General features: G+C 47.4%; 1 protein-coding gene and 1 long non-coding RNA gene across 2 annotated transcripts; both read left to right on the top strand.

Annotated features, from left to right (window-relative positions):
- Nucleotides 1-7401: 7401 nt before the first annotated feature.
- Nucleotides 7402-9943, top strand: LOC134035180 (dihydropyrimidine dehydrogenase [NADP(+)]-like). Its single transcript, XM_062480087.1, has 3 exons — nt 7402-7908; nt 8108-8248; nt 9735-9943. The coding sequence occupies exons 1-3, from the start codon at nt 7678-7680 to the stop codon at nt 9903-9905; spliced, it is 543 nt and encodes a 180-aa protein (XP_062336071.1). The 5' UTR covers nt 7402-7677; the 3' UTR covers nt 9906-9943.
- Nucleotides 9944-11639: 1696 nt separating this feature from the next.
- LOC134035322 (uncharacterized) lies at nt 11640-24812 on the top strand. Its single transcript, XR_009932350.1, has 3 exons — nt 11640-12117; nt 24111-24222; nt 24757-24812. It is a non-coding gene; the product is annotated as an uncharacterized LOC134035322 (long non-coding RNA).
- The last annotated feature ends 944 nt before the right edge of the window (nt 24813-25756 follow it).

Raw genomic sequence — 25756 nt, 5'->3', positions numbered from 1 at the left:
GCCAGGACAAGCTGCCCTGCTCTGTAGGGGTCCTGCCAACGATCTGGCTGTGTGTGCGTGTTTGTGTGTGTGTGTGTGTGTGTGTGTGTGAGTAAGTGTGTGTGAGTGTGAGTAAGTGTGTGTGGCAGAGGGCTCACAGATTGGACAAAAACATGCTTTGTAGAGGGTTGTTTGTCCAGTGCTGTTATGTCATGTCAAGTCACACGGAATCGGGAGCCAGAATGTTCCCACGGCTTTGATAAGCGCTCAACTAGTCTCTCTCTCTCTGTTTCCCCCCCACAAAATTTGAGATATCTTGTTCAGAATACCAGCAGAAAACTCCATTTAACGTGTGCCATACAGCATAATGCTCCTCTAGGCATTAACAGGAGGGTTTTTTTAGTGGCAGGACCGGCTGGTGAACATTATTAGAAGTGAAGCAGGAGTCAGAACCGTGCTGGTCGCTCTTCCAGACCATTAGTCAGTCCACAGTAAAGACACGCACATTCATCCTTCTAGCCTGCATGGTTGTCTGCTTCATGCTTCTCCCCCCCTCCCTCCTCCCAATCTATCTCTCTCTCTCCCTCCATCTCTCTCTCTCTCCCTCCATCTCTCTCTCTCTCTCTCTCTCTCTCTCTCTCTCCCTCTCTCTCTCCCTCTCTCCCTCCATCTCTCTCTCTCTCCCTCCCTATCTCTCCCTCTCTCTCTCTCTCTCTCTCTCTCTCTCTCTCTCTCTCTCTCTCTCTCTCTCTCTCTCTCTCTCTCTCTCTCTCCCTCCTCTCTCCCCTCTCTCTCTCCCCCTCTCTCGCTCTCCCTCTCTCTCTCTCCCTCTCTTTATTTCATTATATACTCTCATGGCCGTTGAAACATACTATACATGTTCGTGTGTGTGTCTGTCCGTGTTTTCTGTGAAAGATTTATTTTTATTTTTTGCGTTGCCTTTCATCATTTGGATTTGGTTTCAGGGAACATCTACCAGGACCGCGATTTAATGGACGCAGAGAAACATAACGTTCCTTTCAGGTGGAAGCACAGGGGGTCTCAAGGTCTAATCAGCCTGGGTTAGCTTGAATAATGATGAATTGAAAGAGGCAGAGAGCACTCGGTTAGTCATTAGTGCTGAGTTTTTAATTGCCAGTTTGGATTTATGGGAAGACACATCGAAAAGCCCACTTCCACTCACCTGCCCACCCATCTAGCTGGCCCTATGGCCTTCCAGTCAGCCAACCAGACAGGCCCTCACCACCCTAATCAGCCAACCACCCAGACCCCCACCACCCTAATCCAGCCAACAAGCCAGTCAGCTGGCTAGCCAGCTAGTCAGTCAGTCCCAACCCAGACAGCAAGGTGTTTAAGTGCTGGGAGAGTCCTGTGAGGTGTTGGGAACAAGCTAAATCAGTCAGCAAACAGCAGTCTCGCCTCCCTGCCTCTCCTAAGCTGGCAGACATTGGGGTGATATTAGCTGCTGCGGTGATTCACAGTTAAAGAGAGCAAATGTAACAAGTGATAAACAAATCAAGCTCATGACAAGTTTCTTTGTGTGTGTGTGTGTGTGTGTGTTTGTGCGTGCCTGTGTGTGTGTGTGTGTGTGTGCGCGCGTGCATGTGTGTGTGGTTAAACAGAGGGGGGGGGGGGGGTGGAAGAGAAAACAACAACCTCCCTCCAATTAGAGGACGCATTGTGATTTCCTAAAGACTCGCTCGGCATTGTGGGTAGGAGGCACCATCTCGCTCTTCCTCATTAGGACAGACATGTCTCCCCACCTCACAGCAACCCTCTCAGCAACAAGGCAGCCATCACGTAGAGTACAGGGAGGATGTAGGGCCCAGACAGCTTTGTCTTAATGGGCCTTCAACCCAATCTGCAATGAGGCTAAATGAGTGTATCTCTCTCTCTCTCTCTCCTTACCTTTGTGCTTCCGTGAGTCTGCGCCTTCCCTTTATGTTCCCATATGTCTGTGGGACTCCGAGCACGCGCTCGAACTCGCACGCGAACTCTCACAGATATCCGTGCGCACGCGCGGGGAAAAACGCACGCGCCGCCCCGCTCTCGATTTCTGTTTCTCTCTCCCTCTCTTCTCTCTCTCTCCCTCTCTTCTCTCTCTCCCTCTCTTCTCTCTCTCTCCTCTCTTCTCTCTCTCTCCCTCTCTTTTCTCTCTCTGTCTTTCTCCCTCTCTCTGTCCCTCAACACTTAGAAATGCGCGCGCCACGCGCACACACAGCCCTCCCTCCCCTGCTCTGTGGTTTATGGTGATGGGCCTTGAGGCTAATATACATTTTAATGCTCAGTAATGGGGGGGAGGGGGGAGGAGGAGGAAAATACAACAACAAGAGGTGGAGGAGGCGGAAGAGGAGGAGTGCGGGCTGGATTAGAACCTGTCTGGTGCCGTCCCAGTTTTAAATTAACGAGGGGCTGAGTACACATAGATAAATTTAGGTTTTCATGTTTAATTACGGCCAACTGCGGCGCTTTAGCGAGGATAAATCACAGCATTATCATGCTCCGGAGGTTGTTGATGTCTGTTTTCTTTTCTCTCTCGGGGTAGAGACTCATAACCTGATGTCTCCCTCTCTCTCTTAATGGCAATGTGCTTTTGAGAGAGCAATAAGGTCCTAATGTTCTTATCATAAACAGAGCGACGGAGAGAGAGAGAGAGAGAGAGAGAGAGAGAGAGAGAGATGAGAGAGAGAGAGAGAGAGAGAGAGAGAGAGAGAGAGAGAGAGAGAGAGAGAGAGAGGGAGAGGGAGGGAGAGAGAGGAGCTGAGACAGAGTAAGGAGAAGAGTCAGGAGATGAGTGTGTCTTGATGGACTCATTTGGAAAATTGGACTGCTTCAAAAAATTATTCTCCAGATTTGAGACCATCCTTTCATCTCAAAAGCCTTTAACAGATGGTTGGGTGAATGAATGGATGGATCAATGGATGGATGGATCAATGGATGAACGGATGGATGGATAAATGAGGGGGAATAGACTAACAGATCGCTCTATACGTCAAACTGCCTTACTGTAATCCCCATCATTTGCATCATTCAGATGCAAACAGTTTTGACCCTACTGAATGATTGACAGACAACCTTATTTCTAGAATATTCCCTCATATGTTGTCTGACGACTGGAGGCGAGGACAGAACATGCATCCCTCATGAGCTGGAACACGAGCCATCCCGTCAATCCACACAATATGCTCCGGTGATATTTGCAGAGATCGGCGTTATCCTGTCCATATGATGTGGGGGAAATGAGAAGTAGGGGATTTAATTAGAAACAACAGCATTTATCTGGTACGAATGTGTACACGAAACCCAGAACAAGTCGCACACACCTGTTTTCCCTCCAGCAGCCCTCCCGTAAAACTTCCAACGTGTTGCCTACCGACCATCTGCACGCCGGTTTACTCGTGTCTCGTTGCGGAACGGGGTGTTTGTCGAGCAGGTGTGTGGGACAGAGGAAACGGGAGGCGAAGGATTCGCAGTGACCTTCGGAGAGGCTGAGCTACAGGTGCGCCGTGACACACTGTGTCTCCGCCAGCCGAGCCTGTCACCGGGAGAGAAAAAAACAATCAGGCTTTCTAAGTCTTGGCTGATTGACAGCAAAATATAGACCATGCCTGGCGTGGACGCCCCCAGAGAGACGAGGAGAGAGACACGGACAGAGCATTAAATATTAACCGTGTTTGAGACTCGAGCCCGTTGTCTATCGATTGGAAAATTGCGGGCAGCGATTGTGAACATCAACACGGTTTGAAGCTCATTTTCAACCATTTGCGGAGGGTAGGCTACTGTTTCAAGGATATTCTAGAATGTGGATGCTCTAGACGCCTAGCTGCAACAGTACTCACACCCTCGTCATTGTAATATTTGCAGGTCCTCGAATTCACTGGAAGTGCAAAGTGTATGCAGTCATAGACAAGTAGGGGGGACCGGGGTTGGTTGTTACACGAGTTGGTTGTCACCGAGCTTATTACAGTCAAACTAGGGAATGCTGTGTAAAATGTTTCTCATCAAATGTGTGACCTCTTTGTATGAGATCATTCATATTGTCAGTTTAGATAGAGAGCTAACAATCTTGGTGTAAAGGAATCATGGGGTTGGTTGTAACACTATGGGGGCTTATCCATGTTGTATTTCATGGCTTATTAAAACATATTATGCCAATAAAAAATGATATTAATTCAAACCCAAGACCTTAAGCTTTGGACCAATACTGAAATTAGTCTTCTGTAATTTAATAGCGCTGAGAAATACTGGCAAGAGTAGAAAGTGTGACCCCATACCCCGGTCTCCCCTACCGTATAGGCTATGCTAACGGTGAATAGCTCCAAATGGTATGGAGAGAGCATCAGTCTAATTGGATTGATAAAGTTCAGTGCATACCATGTGCAACTTGTGCTCACTAATGTTCACGATGAAGGATAGGACTATCTGTGCGCTTGAAGCTGAGAATGTAGTCGTTCTATCTCGTCGCTTCTCATGCCGCTTGCTGTGCAGACAACTTTCGGGCGTCTTTGTTTCGTCTGCCGTGTTTCAGGGGGCAGGTTGCGACTTGTCGCGGGAGGGAATGGCTCCAGCTGTACGCATTTGAAAGGTGGGGGGAATCAATGTTGATACTTCGAACAGCTTGGTCTTACCCAATTTCCTTTGGTCAATTTTGAGATTTGCGGTTTGAAATGAATTAGCAAGCCCCTGACTGGGGCGTGTGATTGCATTTCCACAGAGCCTCAGTGGCATGGTGTGTAGGGAGCTCAGCTTCTCTGACTGGTAAGGAGGCAATTTCCATAAAACAGCGAGAAGTGCCCCATGTCTTGCATGTGTGTGTGCGTGGCACACAAAAACGCACATGCTGGCACTTGCACACGCGCGCGCACACACACGCTGGCTGCGCACACAAACACTCGCACGGATGCTGGCTTTGCATGCACGCAAACACACCCACTCCAAACAAACTGCCTTCCAGCCTGTGCTTAATGTCTCCCCTCCATGCTCAGGCCAGTGGCATGTGGAATTTCTCTCCCCAAACTGTCATGAATATGGTAATGAGAGGGAAATCTCCACAAACGGGACACTTCTCCACTTAAACACACCAGGAGAAGAGCAATAGGCCTGTGCTGGGAGTCCTCTCCACGTACACACAGTCTCGCACACACACACAAACATAACCCCGCACACACCCACATGAAGGGACACTAAACCCACCCGCTCTTACTTAGGTGCAAGAATGTAAGCACACACAAACACACATGCATCTCTTTCTTGCTCTCTCTCTTCCTCACACACGCACACCCGTGCCTAGGGACAGGCCCCCCCCCCAGCCAGCTGTGGGAAGGGGGGGACTGAATCTGAGGTGCTCTGAGAATCACCCCGTAATGATGCACCGACTGGAGAAGAGGAGAGAGAGGTGGGGGGGGGGGGGTGCAGGGTGGGATAGGATGGAGGGGTTTAAGAGCAGAGGAAGAGAGGGATGAGGGTTTGAGGGGGGCGTGGATTGGGTTGGAGAACATATGGGAGAGAGAGATGGTGGAGGAGAGGTGTATGAGCCAGGGAGAGGGGGAAGGGGGTGGGAGGAGGGAAGAGAGATGGGGATAGACGGGAGGTGGAAGATATTAACTTGCCGTTTGCATGTGTTCCATTAGAGTGGATATGATCACCCTGGCTCCCATAAAGAGACAGCTTTCCTCTGCTCTGCAGGACGAGGAAGTGGATCACACACACACAATTCACAAGTGGAAAGATACATTTTCGAACGCTGCACCTTTCCCTCCCACCCTCTCCCCTCTCTCGCTCACTCTCGTTCTCTTTCTCATCTCTATCACCTTCTCCCCTCTCTCGCTCACCCTCTCTCTCTCTCTCTCTGTCTCTCTCTCACCCTCTCCCTCGTTCTCCATCCCACTCCCTGTTTCTTTTTTATTTTCTTTCTTCCCCAGACTGCCCCACACCCACCCACCCAAACACCCACTGGGAGGGCTCTTCATCAAAACCCAAACCGCTCTTTAATCACACTTGTTTTATTGTGGCTGGAGCTTGTGGGTCCAGGTAGATCAAAACTGCAATGTCTTTAAAGTTCCAATTAGCGTTGATACATTTGCAAATCTTACAAATTCAATAATTAAAGTCATGCCTATTTGATGTTAGTTCAAAAAGGGGTCTTTTCGTGAATTGCGGTGTGAATATCAAAGAGTCGCAGTAACATTCTGTGTGAGGTGCGTTTGTCGTGACATAGTTAGCCGGTCTAAAGAGAATGGATGTGCTCTTGATGCAGAATGCAGCTTTTTACCTGAGCATCTGTATTTTAATGAAATTATAAACCACAGGGCACAGTGCAGAGATTACTTCGATTCTCTAATAACCATGCTAGATTTTTCACCCACTAGAGGATGGGCTGATGTTTTTCCCGTTATGCTACCGTGAAGAAATTTCCCATTTTCAAGACAGGACGTTAAGTGCTTAGGTAATGTTCTGTCATAGGCCCACGGTTCTCCTACCTGCACTGCGAAAAAACATCAAGTAGGAAATAGCTCTGAGCATCCATTTTGAGTGAGCAAGCAATTCCTGTTCATTGACACGGCAATGTCTTAAGCCTGGATGGCGAATGAATATTTTTGCAAATATATTGCATGATTTTACAGTAGAGGGCCTGCAGCAAACTCAAACAGGGTAACCCCACCACAATAATCGCCTAGGAAACCACTCCCTGTGACCACAATCAGCTTTTTATTCCAACTTTTGGAAGCCAAACAATTTTTCAATATCACGTTGGATGCACAACTGGGAAAAGAGATGTAGTTCAGGATGGGAGAGGTGGAACTGAAACAAATGTGGTTTCATTGTACTTTTTTATTTTCTTCTTTTTTCGTCTATCGACTTTTAGTTTTCTGTTTCCTTTTTTCTCCTTTTCTCATCGGTGCACCTGCCTAGTACACAGCGTCTCTGTACTGTATTACAGCACACCGGGCTTACAAACCCCAACCGGAAGGCACCTTCTTACATGGCTGCTTCAGACAGTAATAAAGTCAATGTTGTCCGAAAGGATCTCATTAATGTTCAAAGATGAAAAACACTGGCCGCTACTCCAAAGCAAACAGCGTTTGCTTTAATGCGGTCAGACATTCGATCCGGTCAGGCAGGTCGGTCTCTCTCTCTCCTCCTCTCTTCCCCTCATCCCTCTGTCTCTTTCTTTTTTGCTCCCCCCTCCTCCCCTTCTCTCTTTCGCTCTCTCCCTCTCTTTGCATGTTTGTTCTCCTCTGAAGGACTAATGAGTTGGACTCAGAGCCCAGCTTGCCGGAGACAAAGCTCTGTGACTCCATACTTATCAGCTGGGAGCACAGCTAAAACCACTATGGCTAGCAAACACCTGTCTCCATATGACAGATGTAATGAGACATAATCTAAAGTACAGATGCCTTGGATACAGAGAGAGACAGAGGGAGAGAGAAAGAAAGAAAGAGCACAATTTCTAAATGGCTGTAGGTATGAGAGAAAAGTATTTCTGCATTCTGGTTAAATACAGTTCAAATCAGATCCTTTCAGTTGACAGTGCTTCTTTTCCAGCAAAACAAAAAACTGAATCATCTGCCTGAAGTACAAAGTTCTGAAACAAAAACAAATTTGCTTGTGAGGGAATCCCAGTATGATTCACTGGTGCAGACAAACAAAACTGTCTTCTCTCCACGGTTGTCCCCCTAGCTTGTCTGAAGCTCCATTATGCTGAAACATAATTTCACAACCTCAGGGTCCACCTGTGATAGTCTGAGCCTCTTCTCTCTACCCTCTCCTGTGGCCCAGACTCTGCCCAGTTTCGGCCCCTACCTCCTGGAGAAGAACAAGATCCTGGCAGACTACAAGAAGACCATGAAGGGCCACAGTGAGGCGTTAGCCATAGAGGCTAACGGCACCAGAACATACACCCCCAAGAGACCCATACCTGCCGTCAAGGTGAGGGTGAACAGTGCTGCTTTCATAGTCTCAGGATGTTCCTCAAAAACATGCTATAAATACCCATTGCTGCAACTGAAAACACCAGTGTTGAAAACTCCCACTTTAACTCAACTTCTTGCCCCTAACTAAAGAGTCTTAGGAGCAGGATTTAGGACTCAACCGCAATGTTTTTGTGGGTGTTTTCTGTTGTAAACAGGATGTAATCGCCAGAGCCCTAAAGCACATCGGGGCCTATGGAGAACTGAACAACACAGAGCAGGTGCTGGCTCTCATAGACGAGGACATGTGTATCAACTGTGGCAAGTGCTACATGACCTGCAACGACTCTGGATACCAGGTAATGTCTCACATTTACATTTAGTCATTTAGCAGACGCTCTTATCCAGAGCGACTTACAGTAAGTACAGGGAACTGGCAACCTTCAGATTACTAGCCCGCTTCCCTCACCGCTCAGCCACCTGACGCCACGTCTTGTCGACACACACACGCCAACACACATACACGTGCCGACTGACGTGTACACACATGCATACCCATGGCAGTACCTGCTATTGTACGCACCCATGTTAACTCTTGTCAAATATTGACATGGATTCATAATGTAACTGTTGACATAGACCTCACACACTGCGCCTCTCGCCTTTTTGTGTGTCTGGTAACCGCAGAACAAACAAAAACACACACACATTGTAACAACCCCTTCTGTGCTTCACTGTCGTCGTCACACCAAAGTATGTGTAAGGACCGATCTGGTCCTTCCTCTTTCATGGAAAAGGTGGAACCAGCTTGTTATTTTCAAAGAACATCTCTCTTTCTCTCTCTCTCTCTCTCTCCTTGTCTTTCTCTCTCTCTCCCTTTTTCTCCCTCTCACTCTCTCTCTCTCTCTCTTTCTCTCCCCCCTCCCCACAGCAGTACCTCAACAGTAGGAGACACAGTGACAGTTTTATTAAAGTATTCATCTATCCTTCTCTCCCGGTAAATAAATGTTGGGTGCCATCTATCACCGGGGCCGCTGATGAAGTGGAGGGCTCCCCTGTTTTATCCCCAGCTGTAATTGTTCACTGTGATGCTCATTGTGTGTGAGAGAGACTCTGAGAGAGGGGATTACATATTATTAATGGTTTCTAATAAAGAGGAACATTCATCAGTATAATGTGTCACAATCAAATCGCTCCCCCGCACACAATGCAAAGTAGCCTGCTTTTTTGGGGTCCAAGGCCATATGGAAAACACTAATATTACAAAAAGGAGAGATAGATCGATTGATATACTGTGTCCCTCCCCTCCCCTCACCCACCCACCATTATGATATTCAGCACAAAATACAACATTCGCACTGTCATAAATATATATTCGTCATGTGGTAACGCCTAGACAATAAACATCATTTGTATATTATTTATCAATGTGATGAATAGGTGGCAAAATGCAATACCGTGTAATTTTATGTATGTATTCATTCCCAAGCTGTTAAGCGCAGCCTATACATTGCTCAAAGCATGTTTTCAGTAAGACATACAGTACACTGTTGCTCCAGAACCCCGTGTGTGTGTGTGTCGAGGTGAACCTGACTCTGTGATGGCTGTACAGCTGGCCGTGTTTGAAGTCACGGAACACTTTTCTTCCTGGAAACACACACATGTGCACAGTGGGAGCTTTTGTGTAGCTCACTGTTTTAGCACGCTAACCAAGCCAACGGTGGACTGAAACACTTTGTTCTAATAGTATGTATTACTGTTTTCTTTCCCACTGCTCTCTCGCCCCCCTTGCTCTCCCTCCCTCCCCCCGAACCCCCCACCCCCCCACCCTCGCTGTGTTCACAGGCTATCACGTTTGACCCCCAGACCCATCTTCCTGTAGTGACTGACAGCTGTACCGGCTGCACACTTTGTCTGAGCGTCTGCCCCATCATCGATTGCATCACCATGGTTGCCAGGACAACGCCGTACGTGCCCAAGAGAGGCCTGCCTCAAGCCGTCATGCCCGTCTGCTAAAGGGAACGACAACGACGACAGAGAGAGAGAGAGAGAGAGAGAGAGAGAGAGAGAGAGAGAGAGAGAGAGAGAGAGAGAGAGAGAGAGAGAGAGAGAGAGAGAGAGAGAGAGAGAGAGAGAGAGAGAGAGAGAGAGAGAGAGGAAAAAAAAAGATGGATTGGATTTTGGGGGAAAAATGCACACGCGTCTACTTAGCAGCATTGAGTCCTCTTCATAATTGTGGTGTGAAAAATTACCTTTATTATATGAAAAAAAGAGTAATTAGTTTGGAGAAATAATTGCCTTATATTCCCAAGCCAATTATCCAGAAGTAATCGACTGCGTGCAAATAGTTGCATTATTCCTAAACAATGGTGGAGCAATGTGTTGTCGAAGAGGTTTTACCCTTCCTGTCTCCCTTTCTCCCCCCCCCCCCCCCCTCTTTCCCTCTCTCTGTCAAGGCCGTGATAATGAGAGTGAAGGGGGGAGGCAGAAGAAATAATGGATGTTCATGCGCAGGGCGAGAGCCGCCCGTGATTCTGACGAAGGCTACATTTCCTAACTAGCAGCGCTGCCATGACAATCCGGGCGGTAGCCCCGCAGCAATAAACAGAGACATTATGTGTCTGAGAAATAATCAGAAGGACAAGAGCTGGTAATGAAGAGAGATGAATAGGTGTTCGTTCAGTAGGCTACACTCAGTATTTCCCCTCCTGATTGTCCAAACACACACACACCTCACACACTCACGCCTCCCCACTCACTCCAAAAAAGCGACCAGAAGCATTGTTGTCTCATCATGTGTTATTGGGCTACTGTAAGCTAAGCTCGTTTTTTTGCAGTAATGAAGACTTTGGAATTGAGCGTGTAAGTACACAAAGCCACGGTTAATTTTGCAAAATCGATGCTGATTACACATCGGTTATGTTAACTGGCTTCTGACCATTCTTCTTGATTTGGGTTGTGTAATTGTTAAAATGGGGATCCTTGTTGTAGCAGAGGGAGGGGGTATTGTAACGGAAAGGTCATGCGTGACTCTTTCCAGATCATTAGATATGAAGACTAGCTGTGATTCACTGGGAACTGGAAAGGTCAGCCGTGACCGCTCTCATCTCAATAAGGCCTCGGCCATGTTTAGACTATATGTCACACCCAGCACAAAATGGCCGCTGTTGCTGCTGCGGTGAAACATACACTGCATTGCACACCGTGGGCGCCAGTCCCTCGGCAACACACCTGCCAACCTAACTATGTGTTACCTGTCATGTCGAGTAGAGAAAAACGACATGGAATTAGTATAATCAAAATGTCAAATGTCAGTCTAAGTAATTGTTTGTTTAGGTACGATTGGGCTAGGCAAATATATTCTTTCTATGTCATTGTTTTGTTAAAAAAGCTTTTCTTGGTGCCTTAGAATGGAATAACAAAGAACACTGAATGTGAACTAACTATGCATTGAAATCTGTTCTTCCAAAGATTTTGTTGACAATATTTTAATAAAAATTAAATCACTAACATAACTTGTTTGGCATGCTGGTACCGGCATATCTTGGTCATTTGAGTCCATATTTCTGCTGTTTGAAAGGTTACACAGACCTATATAATTCCTATAGCCTAGGCTTAGCCTATTTCTTTTACATTTAGGCCTAGGCCTACATTTTCTTCATTTAGCAGACGCTTTCATCCAAAATAACGTAGCCTACTAGTGCATCGGCAATAGAAAGTATGTTTGGGGATAGGCTATCGTAAAAACAAAAATGGTATTAACATCATCCAGTTAGCTATCAATCGCCGCCGCTTACCAATTGTCTGGCTTGAACTGAGTTGTGTAAGTTGGTGGATGAATGTTTTAAACAACCCCACAAGGTAACACAAGTTCACAGACACGGTCGTACGCGAACCGCCTCGCCGGAACGCGGCGAGCAAGATACGGCGAAGGGCACCGAGGTTTTGTGTAAATGTTTACTTTTGCATTCAGCGAAAAGGCAGGATAATTAGAGTGACATTTAGCATAGCTGTGCGGATGCGGGCTTGTCTAGCACCGTTCCTCCCTAGCCTTCCGTTCGGTGGTACATCATTAAAAATCAACATGGCATCAATCTTGGGCCAGGGGCGCGAACCGGAGGGCAGAGTAAACGATCGTCAGTGCTGCTGTAAGTGGCAGGCAGCGGGGGAGTGGGAGGAGAGACCTGGACCGGTCTCCCCTTTCTCAGCATGAATACAAGGACAAACGGTGAGTTTCCAGCTAATGCGCTAATCTCCACTAAACTGACAGCAGTCAGCGGTAGCCGCACTAGACTGGTTAACGGTAACACTGTGGACCGGTCACATTAGCCCGCTAGTTATGACGAAACGTCAAACTTCTGTCAACTGAGAAGAGCAAGGGTCAGCCATCGCAAAATCCCGATCAAAAATGCGAGTCTATTAAGTGATAGGCCACAGGACGGCGGCGCGTCACTGCCTGTCTGTGTTTGGTAATAGGTGATGTATGGATGGCCATTATTCCTTGGAGGAAAAAAGACCTATTAGATATAAGACGTGATCTTTCTCTCGCTGCACTTGAATTAATGACCCAGGAGCCAGGAGGGAGCGGTGGAACACTCGGCCTGTTATGTAAATGACTCTTGTGGTTATTTTAGTTGGGGGTCAAACGTGGCACGTCGACAAATGAGAGCGCAGAGCGGCAGAAACATGGTTTAACATAAGACGGGGAAAAGCCAGTGTATGTTTTCGCATTAATGCAGGCGGTGGTATTGATCCTGCATGCTGGATTGGGAATGAAGCCAAGATCCAGTGCAAAGCTCATTAGAGAGAAGCAGATCTGTAACAGACTGTAGACCAGGGATACACTCACTCTGGAATAAACCAAACCTACCTGAATATTCCAAAATGACGGCGATATTCCAGGGTTAATGTAGATGTGTATTTATTTGAAGTAGCCTACCGTATAGGCTATCAACTGAAAAAGGCACCATTGCACCGTGAAAAACTCATGGGATGGTGTTCTACAGCCACACTTCCCCAAGTGAAAAGGGATGTCATATAATCAGCTTTTTGCAGATTGCCTGAAAAGACTCTTCGATAGTCAACATTAATGTGGAGATGACATCAAATGGGAGTGTATCAGGTAAAGTCACTATTTGTACTTGGAATGTCAGCTTTCGTTGAAGAGGAGCTAGTCACTGAAAATTGTTGTCATGGTGATCTTTGTTGCTTCTCCAGTGACGGCCCACTAACCTTGAACAAGCATGGCAAAAAAAAAGACAAAATAAACTCGGATTGGAGCAGTTCATTGTGTGGATCTGCTCAAAGGCTCAAGGTTCTTGGGGGTCGATAAAGTCCAGAGTTTAGCTTTGGGGGGCGAACAAGGCCTGGAAATCTCAAGTCAAAGAGAGATGACTAGCTAGCTAGCTCTACGATTACGAAGGTTCCACCACATCCTTGGCTCTGTTGTCTACGGAAGACAGCAAAAAGCGAGAAGGAGCGCGAGTGAAAGAAGGAGTAGCTACGTGTTCTTTCGAAGTTACATACAACTTATTCAATTTCAATTTGTAAAACCGTCCCCTTTTATTCGACGAGCCTCAGGTTGCGTAGCAACAAACCCTTTTACCGTTTCAAATCTGACTGAAATGCCATGAAAAGAGGGAGAGAGAGGGAGAGAGAGAAGGGGAGGAGGAAAAAAGAAAATAGCCGCAACTTTTCAGCCGGAGTGATGGCTTGTGTGTCTCTCCGTATCCCAGTTGAGCGGGTTGAAACTTCGGCATCCGGCCCATCCATTCATCAGCTGTTCTGTAATGAACAAAAGCATTAGCTCTGAGCGTTTTGTTTTCCTTTCTCTCACGCCGTTCGATACAATATCTGGTCGCTGCCCGAGTCTACCTGCCAGGGCGGAGATACAGAGTGCAGCGTCTGAGGGATCGCCGTGTCTGACATTCAGGGCTCGTGGGCCAGAGTGACTGATGGCGAAGGGGTGCCGCGCTACCTGAGAGACTAAATGGCCGCTATTGAATGATGGCGGATGTTCCGTTTCGCCCCCACCGGCTGTGAAAACACGCCTCTTGTTTGGTCCCTCTCTTGGGCTACGGTGAAGTCAACAGGCTATCGGCGTTCCCGCGGCTTCATAAACATGGCTGAATAAACAGAGACAGAGGTGGAACGGAGAGGAGAATTCGGAGGAAGGGTAGCGTGGCACGCTTTCCCACCCCTGCTGGGAGGTGGAAGTGAGGGTTTTCGCATGGGGAAACGTCCATTTGTGGCAGGGCCACTGCGAGACAACATCTGTTGAGAGTCTCCGGTTGTGGCGAGCAAGCGGGGCCTCCATCGCTTCTTTCCGGAGGTGTCACAGGGGGAGGCAGGGCCCCCCGACCCCCCTGAACAGGACACGCTACCAGGAACACGTGTCGCAATAGAGGAGCTACTGTACTGTGTAATAATCCATTTGATGTTCTGTTCTCTCTCTGTTCTGTGTGCGTGCGCCTCGCTGACGAAACAAGGAGGCGGAGGGGTGGTCTAGGGTAATCGTTAATATAAAAGATGGTCTGTCGCTCTCCTCTCCCTATCTCCTTCTCTGGTTCAGCACCCTGACACTTTGATAGAAGCCAGCCATCCCAGAGAGAAAATGACTTTCTATGTGTAATATCCTTTACAGGCTGTGCTCTTGTCAGACCCTTCTTGGCATGGTTGACGTTGAAGGTGTGGTGGCAAAATTCTAGTGGCACTGTGTAAATTTGAATAGTCAAGAGATGGCGGTTACAATAAATTTATTTTGCTTGTACAAATCATGAATTAACAAAGTACTTTGTGATCAGTCTAACGAAGGAGGTGCTAGCCACAGGTCGTTCGCCAGAGTGATGAAGAACAATCATAAACGCTACCTTATATAAACGTTAGATCTAATGGCATTCTATAAGGTCAATCCATCAATGTAACCAAGTCTATGATTGGCTAACTCAATTCAGTGACAGTTTGAAACAATACATCTCTGTACCATTTGTCCCACAGTCCTTTGATCTGGCATCTCTCCCCAAATCAGTAGATACTAAAGCCATAGAAGTTGATCAGTCAAATGGTCAACTGTCCTTTGTGTGGGCAACTTCAAACAAGTCTACAGGAAGGGTCAGAGCAGTTTGATCAGTTAACAATACAATTGAATCCACATTGTGTCCAGACCAGCTGTCTCATCCTCCCCAGGTGACAAGAACTCTCCCAGGTCACCCAGACTTCCCGTCTCTTAGACTTCACGTCTCCTAGTTATAAAACTGCAAATGGCATCTCTACCAAATGGGTTGAATCAACTGTCACTGTATTAAGCTTCTTAACAAACTTTTAGACTTCCCTTAAAACACATTCCTCATATAAAACACACATATTATAACTGTATTCCAAAATTTCCATGACAATTGTCTGACATAACCACGCCTCTCATGGACGTAGAATATTGATGGGGGAGGGGGAGGGGGGGGGTTCAGATATATTGAATGTTCTCCGACTCGAAGTTTACCGACCTTTCATGTCGTGTGCTTTTATATTGTTTTCTGCGAGTCGCCAAAACATCCAGTAGTCTCGGGCGATCTGCCGTTGTCGGGTGTTATTCATATTCATACTGCCGGCTCCAGCAGCCTCTCTACATTCGACACTGTGTATCCTGCACAGGATTGAATGCATATTCTGTCCACACCTCCGTGTTCACTGGTGTAATGGCTGAGCTAAGCCACTGAGCACATGTTTTACATGCATGGACGATACGCTGTTTCTCCTTTGGCATTCCCAGCCGAGTCCCTTCCTTTCCTATCTCACTGCCTCCACTGCCGCCTCCTCTCCACGCTCTGATTGCAATTAGGGAATTATGCACTTGGACTTTGGCCAGCCATGCAGGATTAAATTATTCATCAATGTTAATAGCTTTCTTGTGGCCGTCCCTGCTCCTGCGACAAAGATAATGTTGACCTTTCCACTGGGGCGAAGTATCACAACCTGGGCTGTATTAAACCAAATAATGACATGTACTGGAAAGGCATGACTTCATATGACCATGTTATTGACCTTTTTCCTCTCCTGGCAAGTCACGTTTGAAGCTGTCAGTCAACATACAGGATGTGAGACTCTTCAGTGAATGCGTTACCTGATTAAGTGGTGTCTACTAAAACACACACAGACACACACAAACCAACTCACACCACAAAGGTTGTTGCAATATAAGTTATCAGTAAATAAGTAGCTGGCACAGTACAGATGCAATCCAAATGTGCTGCTTCCTAAAATAGTAAAAATGTCGAAACACCATTTTTTTTGTTACAACGTCGATGACAGTCGTACAGAAGTAATACCATAATAATAGATGAACAATATATTTTTGTCAGGAAATTCGCTTTGTCATCACCAACATTATTCCACTGCTGGAGGAATTCGTCATTGTGCTCTATGGTTGTATGTGGTTGTATGCTATCTGTCATCAACCACTTGATTAGGTACACTTTGCTAGTACCAGGTCACACCTCCTTTTGCCCTCAGAACCGCCTTCATCCTTCGTAACATAGATTCAACACTGTGCTGGAAGCATTCCTCACATATTTTGGTCCATATTGACACAATGGCATCAGTCAGTTGCTGCAGATTTTGTTGTCTGCACATCCACGATGCCAATCGTCCGTTCCACCACATCCCCAAAGGTGCTCTATTGGATTGAGGTCTGGTGACTGTGGAGGCCATTTGAGGACAAGGAACTCATTATCATGCAAGAAACCAGTTTGAGATGATTTGAGCTTTGTGACATGGTGCGGTATCCTGCTGGAAGTAACCATTACAAGATGAGCACACTGTTGACATAAAGGGATGGACAGGTTCAGCAACAATACTCAGGTAAGCCGTTAAAATATGCAAATTGTGTACTAAAGGGCCCAATGTGTTCCAAAGAAAACATCTCCTTCCTACACCATTATACCAGCAGCAGCCTGAACCGCTGATAAAAGGCACCATGGATCCATGCTTTCATGTTGTTGACACAAAATTCTGACCTTACCATCTGGGTGTCGCAGCAGAAATCTAGACTCTTCGAAGCAGGCAACGTTTTTCCAATCTTCTAATGTCCAATTTTGGTGATCCCGTGCAAATTGTAGCCTCAGTTTCCTGGTCTTGGCTGACAGGAGTGGCAACCGGTGTGTTTTTGTCTACTGCTGTAGCTCATCTGCTTCAAGGTTCGACGTGTTGTGCAAGACATGCGCTTCCATTTTCCTTTATTTGAGTTGCTGTTGCCTTTCTATCGGCTCAAACCAGTCTGTCCATTGACCTCTGACATTGACAAGGCATTTTCGCCCAGAGAACTGCTCCTCACTGGATATTTTCTCTTTTTCGAAGCGTTCTCCTTAAACCCTAGAGATGGTTGTGCCTGAAGATCCCAGCAGGTCACCAGTTTTTGAAATGCTCAAAACTGTCTGGCGCAAACAACCAGGCCACATTCAAAGTCACTCAAATCACTTTTCTTCCCCATTCTGATGCTTGACTGGAACTTCAACAGATCAGTCTTGACCATGTCTACATACCAGAAATGAGTTTCGGCCACGTGATTGGCTGATCATATATTTGCGTTAACAGGCATTTAGGTGTGCCTTATATTAAGTGGCCAGCGTGTGTAAATAATCTCAGGTTCTACATGCAACAGTGGCCTGTTATCCCTTCTGTATTCAACAGAGGGTGCTGTAGTAATCCCTCCACTGGATAGTGGGTGAAGGAGGGGTTTTCAGTCAGGGTACAGGCCCATCCAGCCAGAAAAGTAGCAACAAATATTCCTCTAGGGATTCTCCAGTCTTATTCTCTGTTTTAAGAAGGTAATTAGACACACCGTGGAGCTTTTTTCCCCCACTAAGGACAAAAACGTTTTTCACACATCTTTGATAATGAGAGAGTTTGGAGAGCTACTGGTGGGGTCCTGGGAGGGTGCAAGGTACGTCACGCAAATGTGGCACCGATGCATGTGAACTGTTCAACCTGAGGTGTGTGCACAGGCGAGCGTGCCGAGGTTCTTGTGTCTGGTGCAACAAAATCTGCAATCAGTGTCTTTAAATCAATCAATGTCTGTTGTCCCAGCTTTTTTGATGGGCCAAAACGAACTCCAATAGAACCGCCCACCATATATTTGACAGCACGTTTCATTATTTAAAGTCTGTCCATCGAGAGACCAACTTAACCTTCCAGCAGTGTTAGAACCACCACTCTTCACTCACCCCCCTGTATGCAGATGACAATTCTCTATGCTTGTGTTTGACATTTAGAGCAAAGGTAAATAGTGTATTACTGTGCGAAAATCCTTTTCTCCAAATAACTCCCGGCTGCGCAGATTGTCACCCACCTCTGCCAGGAGACCACAGGCACCAGGTGACATTTTGATGGAGATATTCTGCCTGTGATAACATGCAAATTCAAATGATGCTGTGGGTGCCAGAGTGTGTGTGTGTATGTGTGTGTGAACCTCCCTTTCCCCTTCCTCTCTTCTAGCCAATGGCGCGTGATGCTATCTATTACATTACTGTATGTATTTGCATTTGTGGTCCATGGCGAGCATTTTAATAATGTTGCAACAGATGATGTCCTGCAGGGTGGCGGATGGGGGTGGGGGAGGCTGGTGACACCGTCAGAGCTCGTCAGCGCGCACGGAAATGGCTCGTCCTGTCATCGGAAAGGGACGCAAGGCGGCGAGGGGGGGGGTGGGCTGTGGGATACCAATCCTTTTTGACAAATGAACAAAAACACACACAGCATGTGTGTCTCCACACGCGCGTGGATAAGTGCAGGCGTGCGAAGGCTTGTGCGTGGTCGGGCGCGCGTGCTGAAGTGTGTGTGTGCTCGAACGTCCTCGTGGGGAGGGTGTGCACGTGTGTGTGCGCGTGCATTCTCACCTCCTCAACCCAGCAGTGGAGGTGGGGAGGTGACGGGGAGGTGAGAGGGGAGGAGGCACAACTCTGTCCATCAGTGTAATTGTCTTGGGCGGAGGAAGTTATTTTCAGTGCCTTTTGTTATCTCACAAAGGCCTCCGTCGCCCTTCCCAGATAGCGCGTCCCTTTGAAGGTAGAGGCCGGGTGAATTACCCTGTCTCCTCCAGGCTCCAAGTTGCTGTTGGAGCCAGCGCTTTGATCAGGGCGGGTACTGCTCCACATGGCTCTAAGGCCAGGTGGAATGTGTCCATCACAGGTGTACACCACTACAATTGACATCTCTCTCTCGCTCTCTCGCTTGTTCTCTCTCACTCGCTCTCTCACTCTCTCTCTGCTTTGTGTTCTGTCTATCTCTCTCTCTCACACACACACTCTTTCTCGCACTCACTCGCTATCTCCCTCTCTCCACTCCAGAGCTGCCATACCACAGCTGTCTAGAACTCGTCATTTATTTCCCCCTGATTTGCCTCCTCTGCCCTATAGCTGTCTGCCTGCCTGTCGGTCCATCCGTCTGTCTGTCAATCCCGCAGACGGTCTCACCAGGCGACAGCGCGGCCGTCTTCTAAACGCCAAGTCCGCCGCGTAGACGTCGTCTGTCGTAGCCGCGAGTCCCGCAACCTCTCCTTCCTGTTCCTGTTCTACGTCCGAATAAGGTGTCACCTGGTGAGGGCTTGTCAGCTTCCGCAGTGATGGAGATGGAGATCGTGAAAACTGTATCAGAACCTATACTCTCTCTCCCCCCGCCCCCTCTCTCTCTCTCTCCCTCTCACTTTCCCTCGGCTCTCCAGGAATCTCTCCAGCCATCCAAAGGTCCGTCCCTCCCCGACTTCACATGGCCATTCGTACGCTCACCCTCCAGATATCAGGGCCCCGTGCTGACTGCATGTGGCTCCACCAGTTAGGCCAAATCCAAATCAATCCCCCTCCGATGGCCCCTATAAAAGTACCAAATGAGATTAGGCGACGTAATGGAATCAGCCTGTGGGTGGAGAGAGGATGTCTGTGGCATCATGTCTTGGCTAATTTCATTTCGCCAGGCGGGCAAACAGGCAGGCAGAGGTGGGCAGCCGAGCAGACAATGGGAGGGACGGGGAAAGAGACGCAGAGGGGGGTCTGTGGAGGGTTAGTCCCAAACCCGCTACCAGAATGTTCCGAGGCAGCCTTCGCTGTGTGCGCACATACTCCACACCTGCGGATGTTCAGAGTGTGGCTTGAAAAGAAAGAAGAGAGTATGTGTGTGTGTGTGTGGAAGGGGAGGATGGAGAGAGAAAAAGGGTCCAAGAGAGAGGAAAAGGGTTCGAACAAACTCTGGCCACATCCATTTCACACTCCCATTTAGTCCATGGCACCACCGTTTTTTAGCAGATTTGTAGGAAAAGCCTTTTAGCCGCTAATACCTCTGTGTGCCCCCGAAGCCATCAATTAATGCTGGAGGTCCTGGAGCTGGAGCCAGCTAGCGAGCCAGGCCCAGGCGGAGGGAGTATCCAGCCTTTTAGAGGCGAGCGCACTGGCGTAAAGCAGATGTTGGCAAAGTGGTCCCATGATAGATGCACTGATAAATACTAATGGAAGTGATTACCTCACCAAGCAAATGGACCTCGCTCTCTCTCGCTCACTCTTTTCTTTCGCGCCATCTCTCTGAATCCGTCCGACTGTCCGCCCTCCCCCCATCACCTCCTCTCTCTCTTTCTCCCTGGTCCAGGTGCCCATGGATATGACAGTTCTGGGGACAGCAGGTGGAGTGATGAATTAGACCTCTTACTCCGTTTACCTCAGGTGCACTTGGCATCAACATCCCCACCTACTGATGGCGTGTGTGTGAGTGTGTGTGTGCGCGCACGGCTGCTTGAAATGAAAAGAAAGAGAGAGAAAAAAGGCCCCGATGGAACTTTGTGGCACTGAAGCTCGGCGCGAGTTTGTCTTCCTCTCTGCGGACAGACAAGTTTGACACTCAGTCAATTAGACAATGCATGTGGGCTAGCGAGATGCGGGGAAACGACCCCGGTTGTAGCCGAAGCGCCTGTCTGTACGCGACTTCACCTGCTCTAAAAGGGTACGTTTCAAATGTAAACGTCCGCGAGAGGCATACTCACGAGGAAACCGAAAAAGCCTTTTTTCGATCGACCGCAATTCGCGGGACTAAGCGCAACCAGCGAAAGCACACGCGCACAATATCTGGACGGGCGTGTTTCCCCTCGAGTGTGGGGAAAAGAAGCCCTCTCACGATCATTGTGTGCGTGTGTGTACATGTGCCTGGGCCTGTGTGTGTGTGCGCGTGTGTCGTTATGGGCGAGTGTGTGTGTCGACGCAAAGCGCCAGAGAGTCATTATGGTGTTGTGGACTGCAGCGGGGCCCAGTGAAGAGGAGAGAGACAGAGGCAATGTAGTGTGGTGTGATGTACAGACCAACTGAGCTCCTCTGCTGTGAAACCAATGACCCTGAGATGGAGCAACGTCGAGGAGGAGAGCACTCTGCTGATCCCCTCTGCTCTGCTGGAGGCTCCCAGAGATGGAGGGGGAGGGAGGGAGGGAACTGGTGAGCGGGGCGGGAAAGAGAAACACAGGGATGCGGAGAGAGGCAGGAGAGGAACCAAGACGAGCCTGTGTGCGTGTTTGCTTGTGTGTTTGGAGGACAGGAGTGAGATCCGGGCAGGAGATAGAGAAGTCGAGTCTGAGAAAGGGGAGGGAGGAAGGGGGGGGGGGGGGGGCGGAGAGAAAGGGAGAAAAATGTGGAGTGTGTGTGCTCATGCTGGGGGATCTGTCCCTCCCCGTGGGGATCCAGAATACCCTAGGGATTATCCCTTCTTCTCACTGCTCAAACAGCCCTGTGGCACACACACACACACCCGGCCCTCAGAGCTCCTCTCACTTAGCTTTGGGTTCCTGGGGTTCTGGAGTGTCACACACCCTTTCCACACTATGATTGTGTGTGTGTGTGTGTTTGTGTCTGCCGCAAAGACAGACACGGTCCTCTCAATTCCCTTCCCGTTTATAGTCATGTTTTTCCTACGTTTTGATACTGTTTCACGAAGTCAATCATTTGCACGTCCGAGTTCTATCAATGACAGTGGGAACTGACTCTCTCAGATCAATGAAAGCAACCACACCCTTTTACAAAGAACAAATATGCTCTGACCAAGTCGTAAAAAAGACATGATGTGAACACGAAGTGCATGGGCACACCTGCTGTATCACGGAGGTACAGAATGAAGCCTTGGTCTTGACCCTCCCTTGATATCCACCTCACAAAGAGAATAAATCAATTGACTTGAGTCTTGCTCTGAGAGTTGTCTTCCTCTACCTTAACAGACAATGCTCGTTCTCAGAAGAGATGCTGAGGTGTTGGTAGGACGCGAAGCCGGGTTGGTGCTTCAACATCGCAGTCCAGAATAAAATAAATCTAATAAAAAAGACATTATTTTTTCTCTAAGTTTCAACATTGGAGGAGGGATTCCACACTGTTATTCACTTTACCTCAAGGTAGATAGGGACAAGACTGGTATGTTGCTAAAACAAATTCTGCATCAGTTGCTAGTCCTTTCAAGACTGCTCATTCGCTCTTATTGTCAAACTCAATTCCGGTTTTTGCCCATGTTTCTGAAAGTGTCCATCACATCTAGATACAACCTAAAAGTCCTAAAGACATGTTTTTAATTGGCTAAAAATTATTACAGTGTCGTTTAATGAGGGGTCAAAGTTGATTCTCTTCAGCCAGGGAGATGTAGGCAATGGAAGGTACTAATTGGGTTTTTATGGCAAAGCGGCTTTTTAAGATACATGTTTGGTTTTTCTTTGCCCCCACCCCACCCCCCATGCCCCCTTGTCCCAAAAAATGGTGTACCTCTATAATGCTGGTTAGAGAGAGAGATGAAGAGAGATGTCAGCAAATTGTGAACCGGGCTCATTTGCAGCTCCCTGCTGTTACAAAGTTCACCTATTCTCCTGCCTCGCACCCAAAAGCAAATGACTCGTAATTAGCAGAAAGATCACCTCTGTACTAAGGGAATAGAGGAGTCATAACAAAACACAACTCAAATGTGTCTGTTTGTCTCTCCGCCACATTCTCTTTATCAGCTCCCACTGTTCTCTTCTCGCCTCCATCTTTGTATCTGTTTATCACTACAGTCCTTTCCCGTCATACGATCTTTGCACACGTCTTTCTTCTTGATGCAACGCTGAATCAGCACCGGAGGAACACGGCGAATGCTAATGACAACTGTTGCGGCTCGTGGAGGGACCGAACATCTGTATTTCTCCCGTACATGGGTGCCGTGCGCCAAGCTCGTGTTCAAGGTCGCTCTGGCTTCTATCAAGTGGCTTGGGCCCATCTGCTAAGAGGAAAGCACCCAGTCCTTCACAGGGAATTGGCATCTGTCTCCATTCCAGCAGTGATGCCTATGGATGGATACAAATAAAATAAATTGATCCGAGCAGAATGATTGGCCCGGCTCGGGACACTGAGGATGCCGGGGGCACGATTTTAATACCGGCGCTCGTGTATTCACACATAGGGCTATCCAAATATATACTATGTACATGGACAGGCACACGCACACACACACACACTCCCGAGTTCCCTGTGATGGACATGTTATTTTTAGACTTCTGATTCTACATGCAGACAGAGGAATAACGAAGCTGTTAGCACATAGTCTCTTTCAAAGAGGAAGCTTGTTCCCTCTCTGTGAAGATTTCTCCAGTCAAATAGGCCTAATTAGCCCATAGGCACACATCATCCCCCAGGAGAACACACACTCTCCAGGGGGCAGGATTGCAAGAATTACTGTCTGACTGGGGAAGCAACAGTTATGTTTGGAACAAACACATCTCTTTGCCTCAGATCTGAAAATTAGGGGAATTCAAAGCTTTTTGTGTGATGGAAGAAGAAAAATGTTTTTTAATGGCTCTACATTTGTCCCTGGAGCCCACACAAAGCGGCCTGTACTTGCATAATGCACAGACTGGGTTAACTCTGTCTAATCTCACCACACACACGTCAAATACTGACCTGTGTTGCCGACAGATCTCAAAGCTTTTATCTTAACCCCAATGCCAACGTGTAATGCTTTCCTCAGCATTAAAATAAGGAAAACAATCTGCATTTTGGGCATTTTGTCAGCACGCTACCATCAGTGTCCTTCAGATAATCTCGCTCGGTTTTAACGATGATAAACTGAGCTCGTCTCAACGCTTTTTCGCTTTTTCAATTAGTACATTTCCACAGGCTGAATCAATATGGATGCTTTCCTCAAGTCCCCGCTGACCGTATTCTCCTCTGCTCTCTCTTCTGCTTCTGACAGCTGAGACGTTTGCTCCTCCCGGAGCGTTGGCTGTTAACGTTGTCAGAGGGATTATGAAGTAACTCCTTCGCTTTTGGGCCAACCGTGGGCCAGCCCAGATCGATACGGTAAGGTGAGTTAATTGTCATGGCATCGATTCCAGTAAAACCAGGTGAAATGATGTGCTTGACAGTAAATATGGAGGGTATTCCTGCGCTTAGACCTCATGCATTACACGGATGGAAAACAGCACTGGAACACTTACTGTATCCCAGAATGCATTGTGTGAGGGGGTGAACAACTGGAAGTAGGCGGAAGGGGTGTTTGAAAATGTTTCAACACCTTGGTAGAATGACAGTTGCTGAATATATCATGTATGTCAGACCTCTTTAGTTTTTTCCCACATTGTTCATAAAATAGAAATAGTCACACTTTTTACACAAACTACTTGCTGTTGTATTCCAACATCTTAGGGTCTGAATGCATCGATTCAGATACACCAGGGGTGGATTACCACTGATGCATCAAGCATTAGCTTGACAGTAATAACACAGATTTGTACATGTAGCCTACAACCTTTAAGGCATGTGTATTTGTTTGTCTTTTCAGTAACTGGTTTTTCCAGTCTTGCCACAATTAGCATTCCTTTCTCTCTTTCTGTCTCCAGCAAAAGCCCTTTGAGAAGCAGAGCCCTCAAGCTATGATAAAGGCATCCAAGAAGGCGTCAAATAAAAAAAACATTAATGAACACAAATTATGTAGACGTTTTGTTTTGGATTCAGTAGCCATGGAGACCTGGTTGTGAGGCATTGCTTCGCCAGAGCAGAAACAGGGACCATGCTTCAGTTCAAACACACAACAGAACCCTGAACCCTTCACTTGGTAAACCTGTTACCAGGGTGGCCCTGTATTATTTTACAATAAAAAAAATGTCAGTTCATTCCGGTATTGTGTTTCAAAATATGAATCCTTGTTATGAATAACAAAGTGGTTAATGCTCATCTTCCTTTGATTTCAAAGTTTTTTTTATTTTCTCCAAAATGGCATTTTTTTTATGTCATAAAAATATGAGCATGAATCCACCACAAAGCTGGATCAGATTAGACCTCTGGTGTGGTGCGCTTGGGCAAATATTGGGATGTGATAATATCTATAATGTGTTTCTAGATGGGCCTGTTACAACCTGTGGTGCCACTGAGTGTGTGACTGTGTGTGTGTGTGCGTGAGTGCGACCGTGTGTGTATGTGTGTGTGCCTGCTTCCAGAAGAGCAGGATATTAAACCTGTTTGTGTCCTCTAATGTGTCCTTTGGGGAGATAATGTCACCATGGACACAATGACCTCACCTCACGCACTGATGTCATCTTCATGCGCCAGAATGGCCCTCCCAGGACACCGTAGGGACCATTGGCCACATGTCATTTTGCCAATAATCGCCTCATTAAATGAATGGCTTGGCTGAGATGATGTAGTGTACATAATAGGTGATTAGCCATGAGGCGGGGGGGGTGTGTGTGGGGGATGAACCTCCCACTATCATCCCTCCGAGACGGCTGATGCTGCTGGTGGGCCGTGCCCTCATCCGTACCGTCTCTATGGGGGACGGCAACACACACGAACACGGAACACTCACGGAACACATAAGCCGCTTTAGTGGCAATGAAATGA

This window comes from Osmerus eperlanus, chromosome 15 (genome assembly GCF_963692335.1).
Source record: "Osmerus eperlanus chromosome 15, fOsmEpe2.1, whole genome shotgun sequence".
NCBI lineage: Eukaryota > Metazoa > Chordata > Actinopteri > Osmeriformes > Osmeridae > Osmerus > Osmerus eperlanus.
The sequence above is the reverse complement of the archived record's forward strand: the minus strand, read 5'-3'. Positions and strand labels throughout refer to the sequence as shown.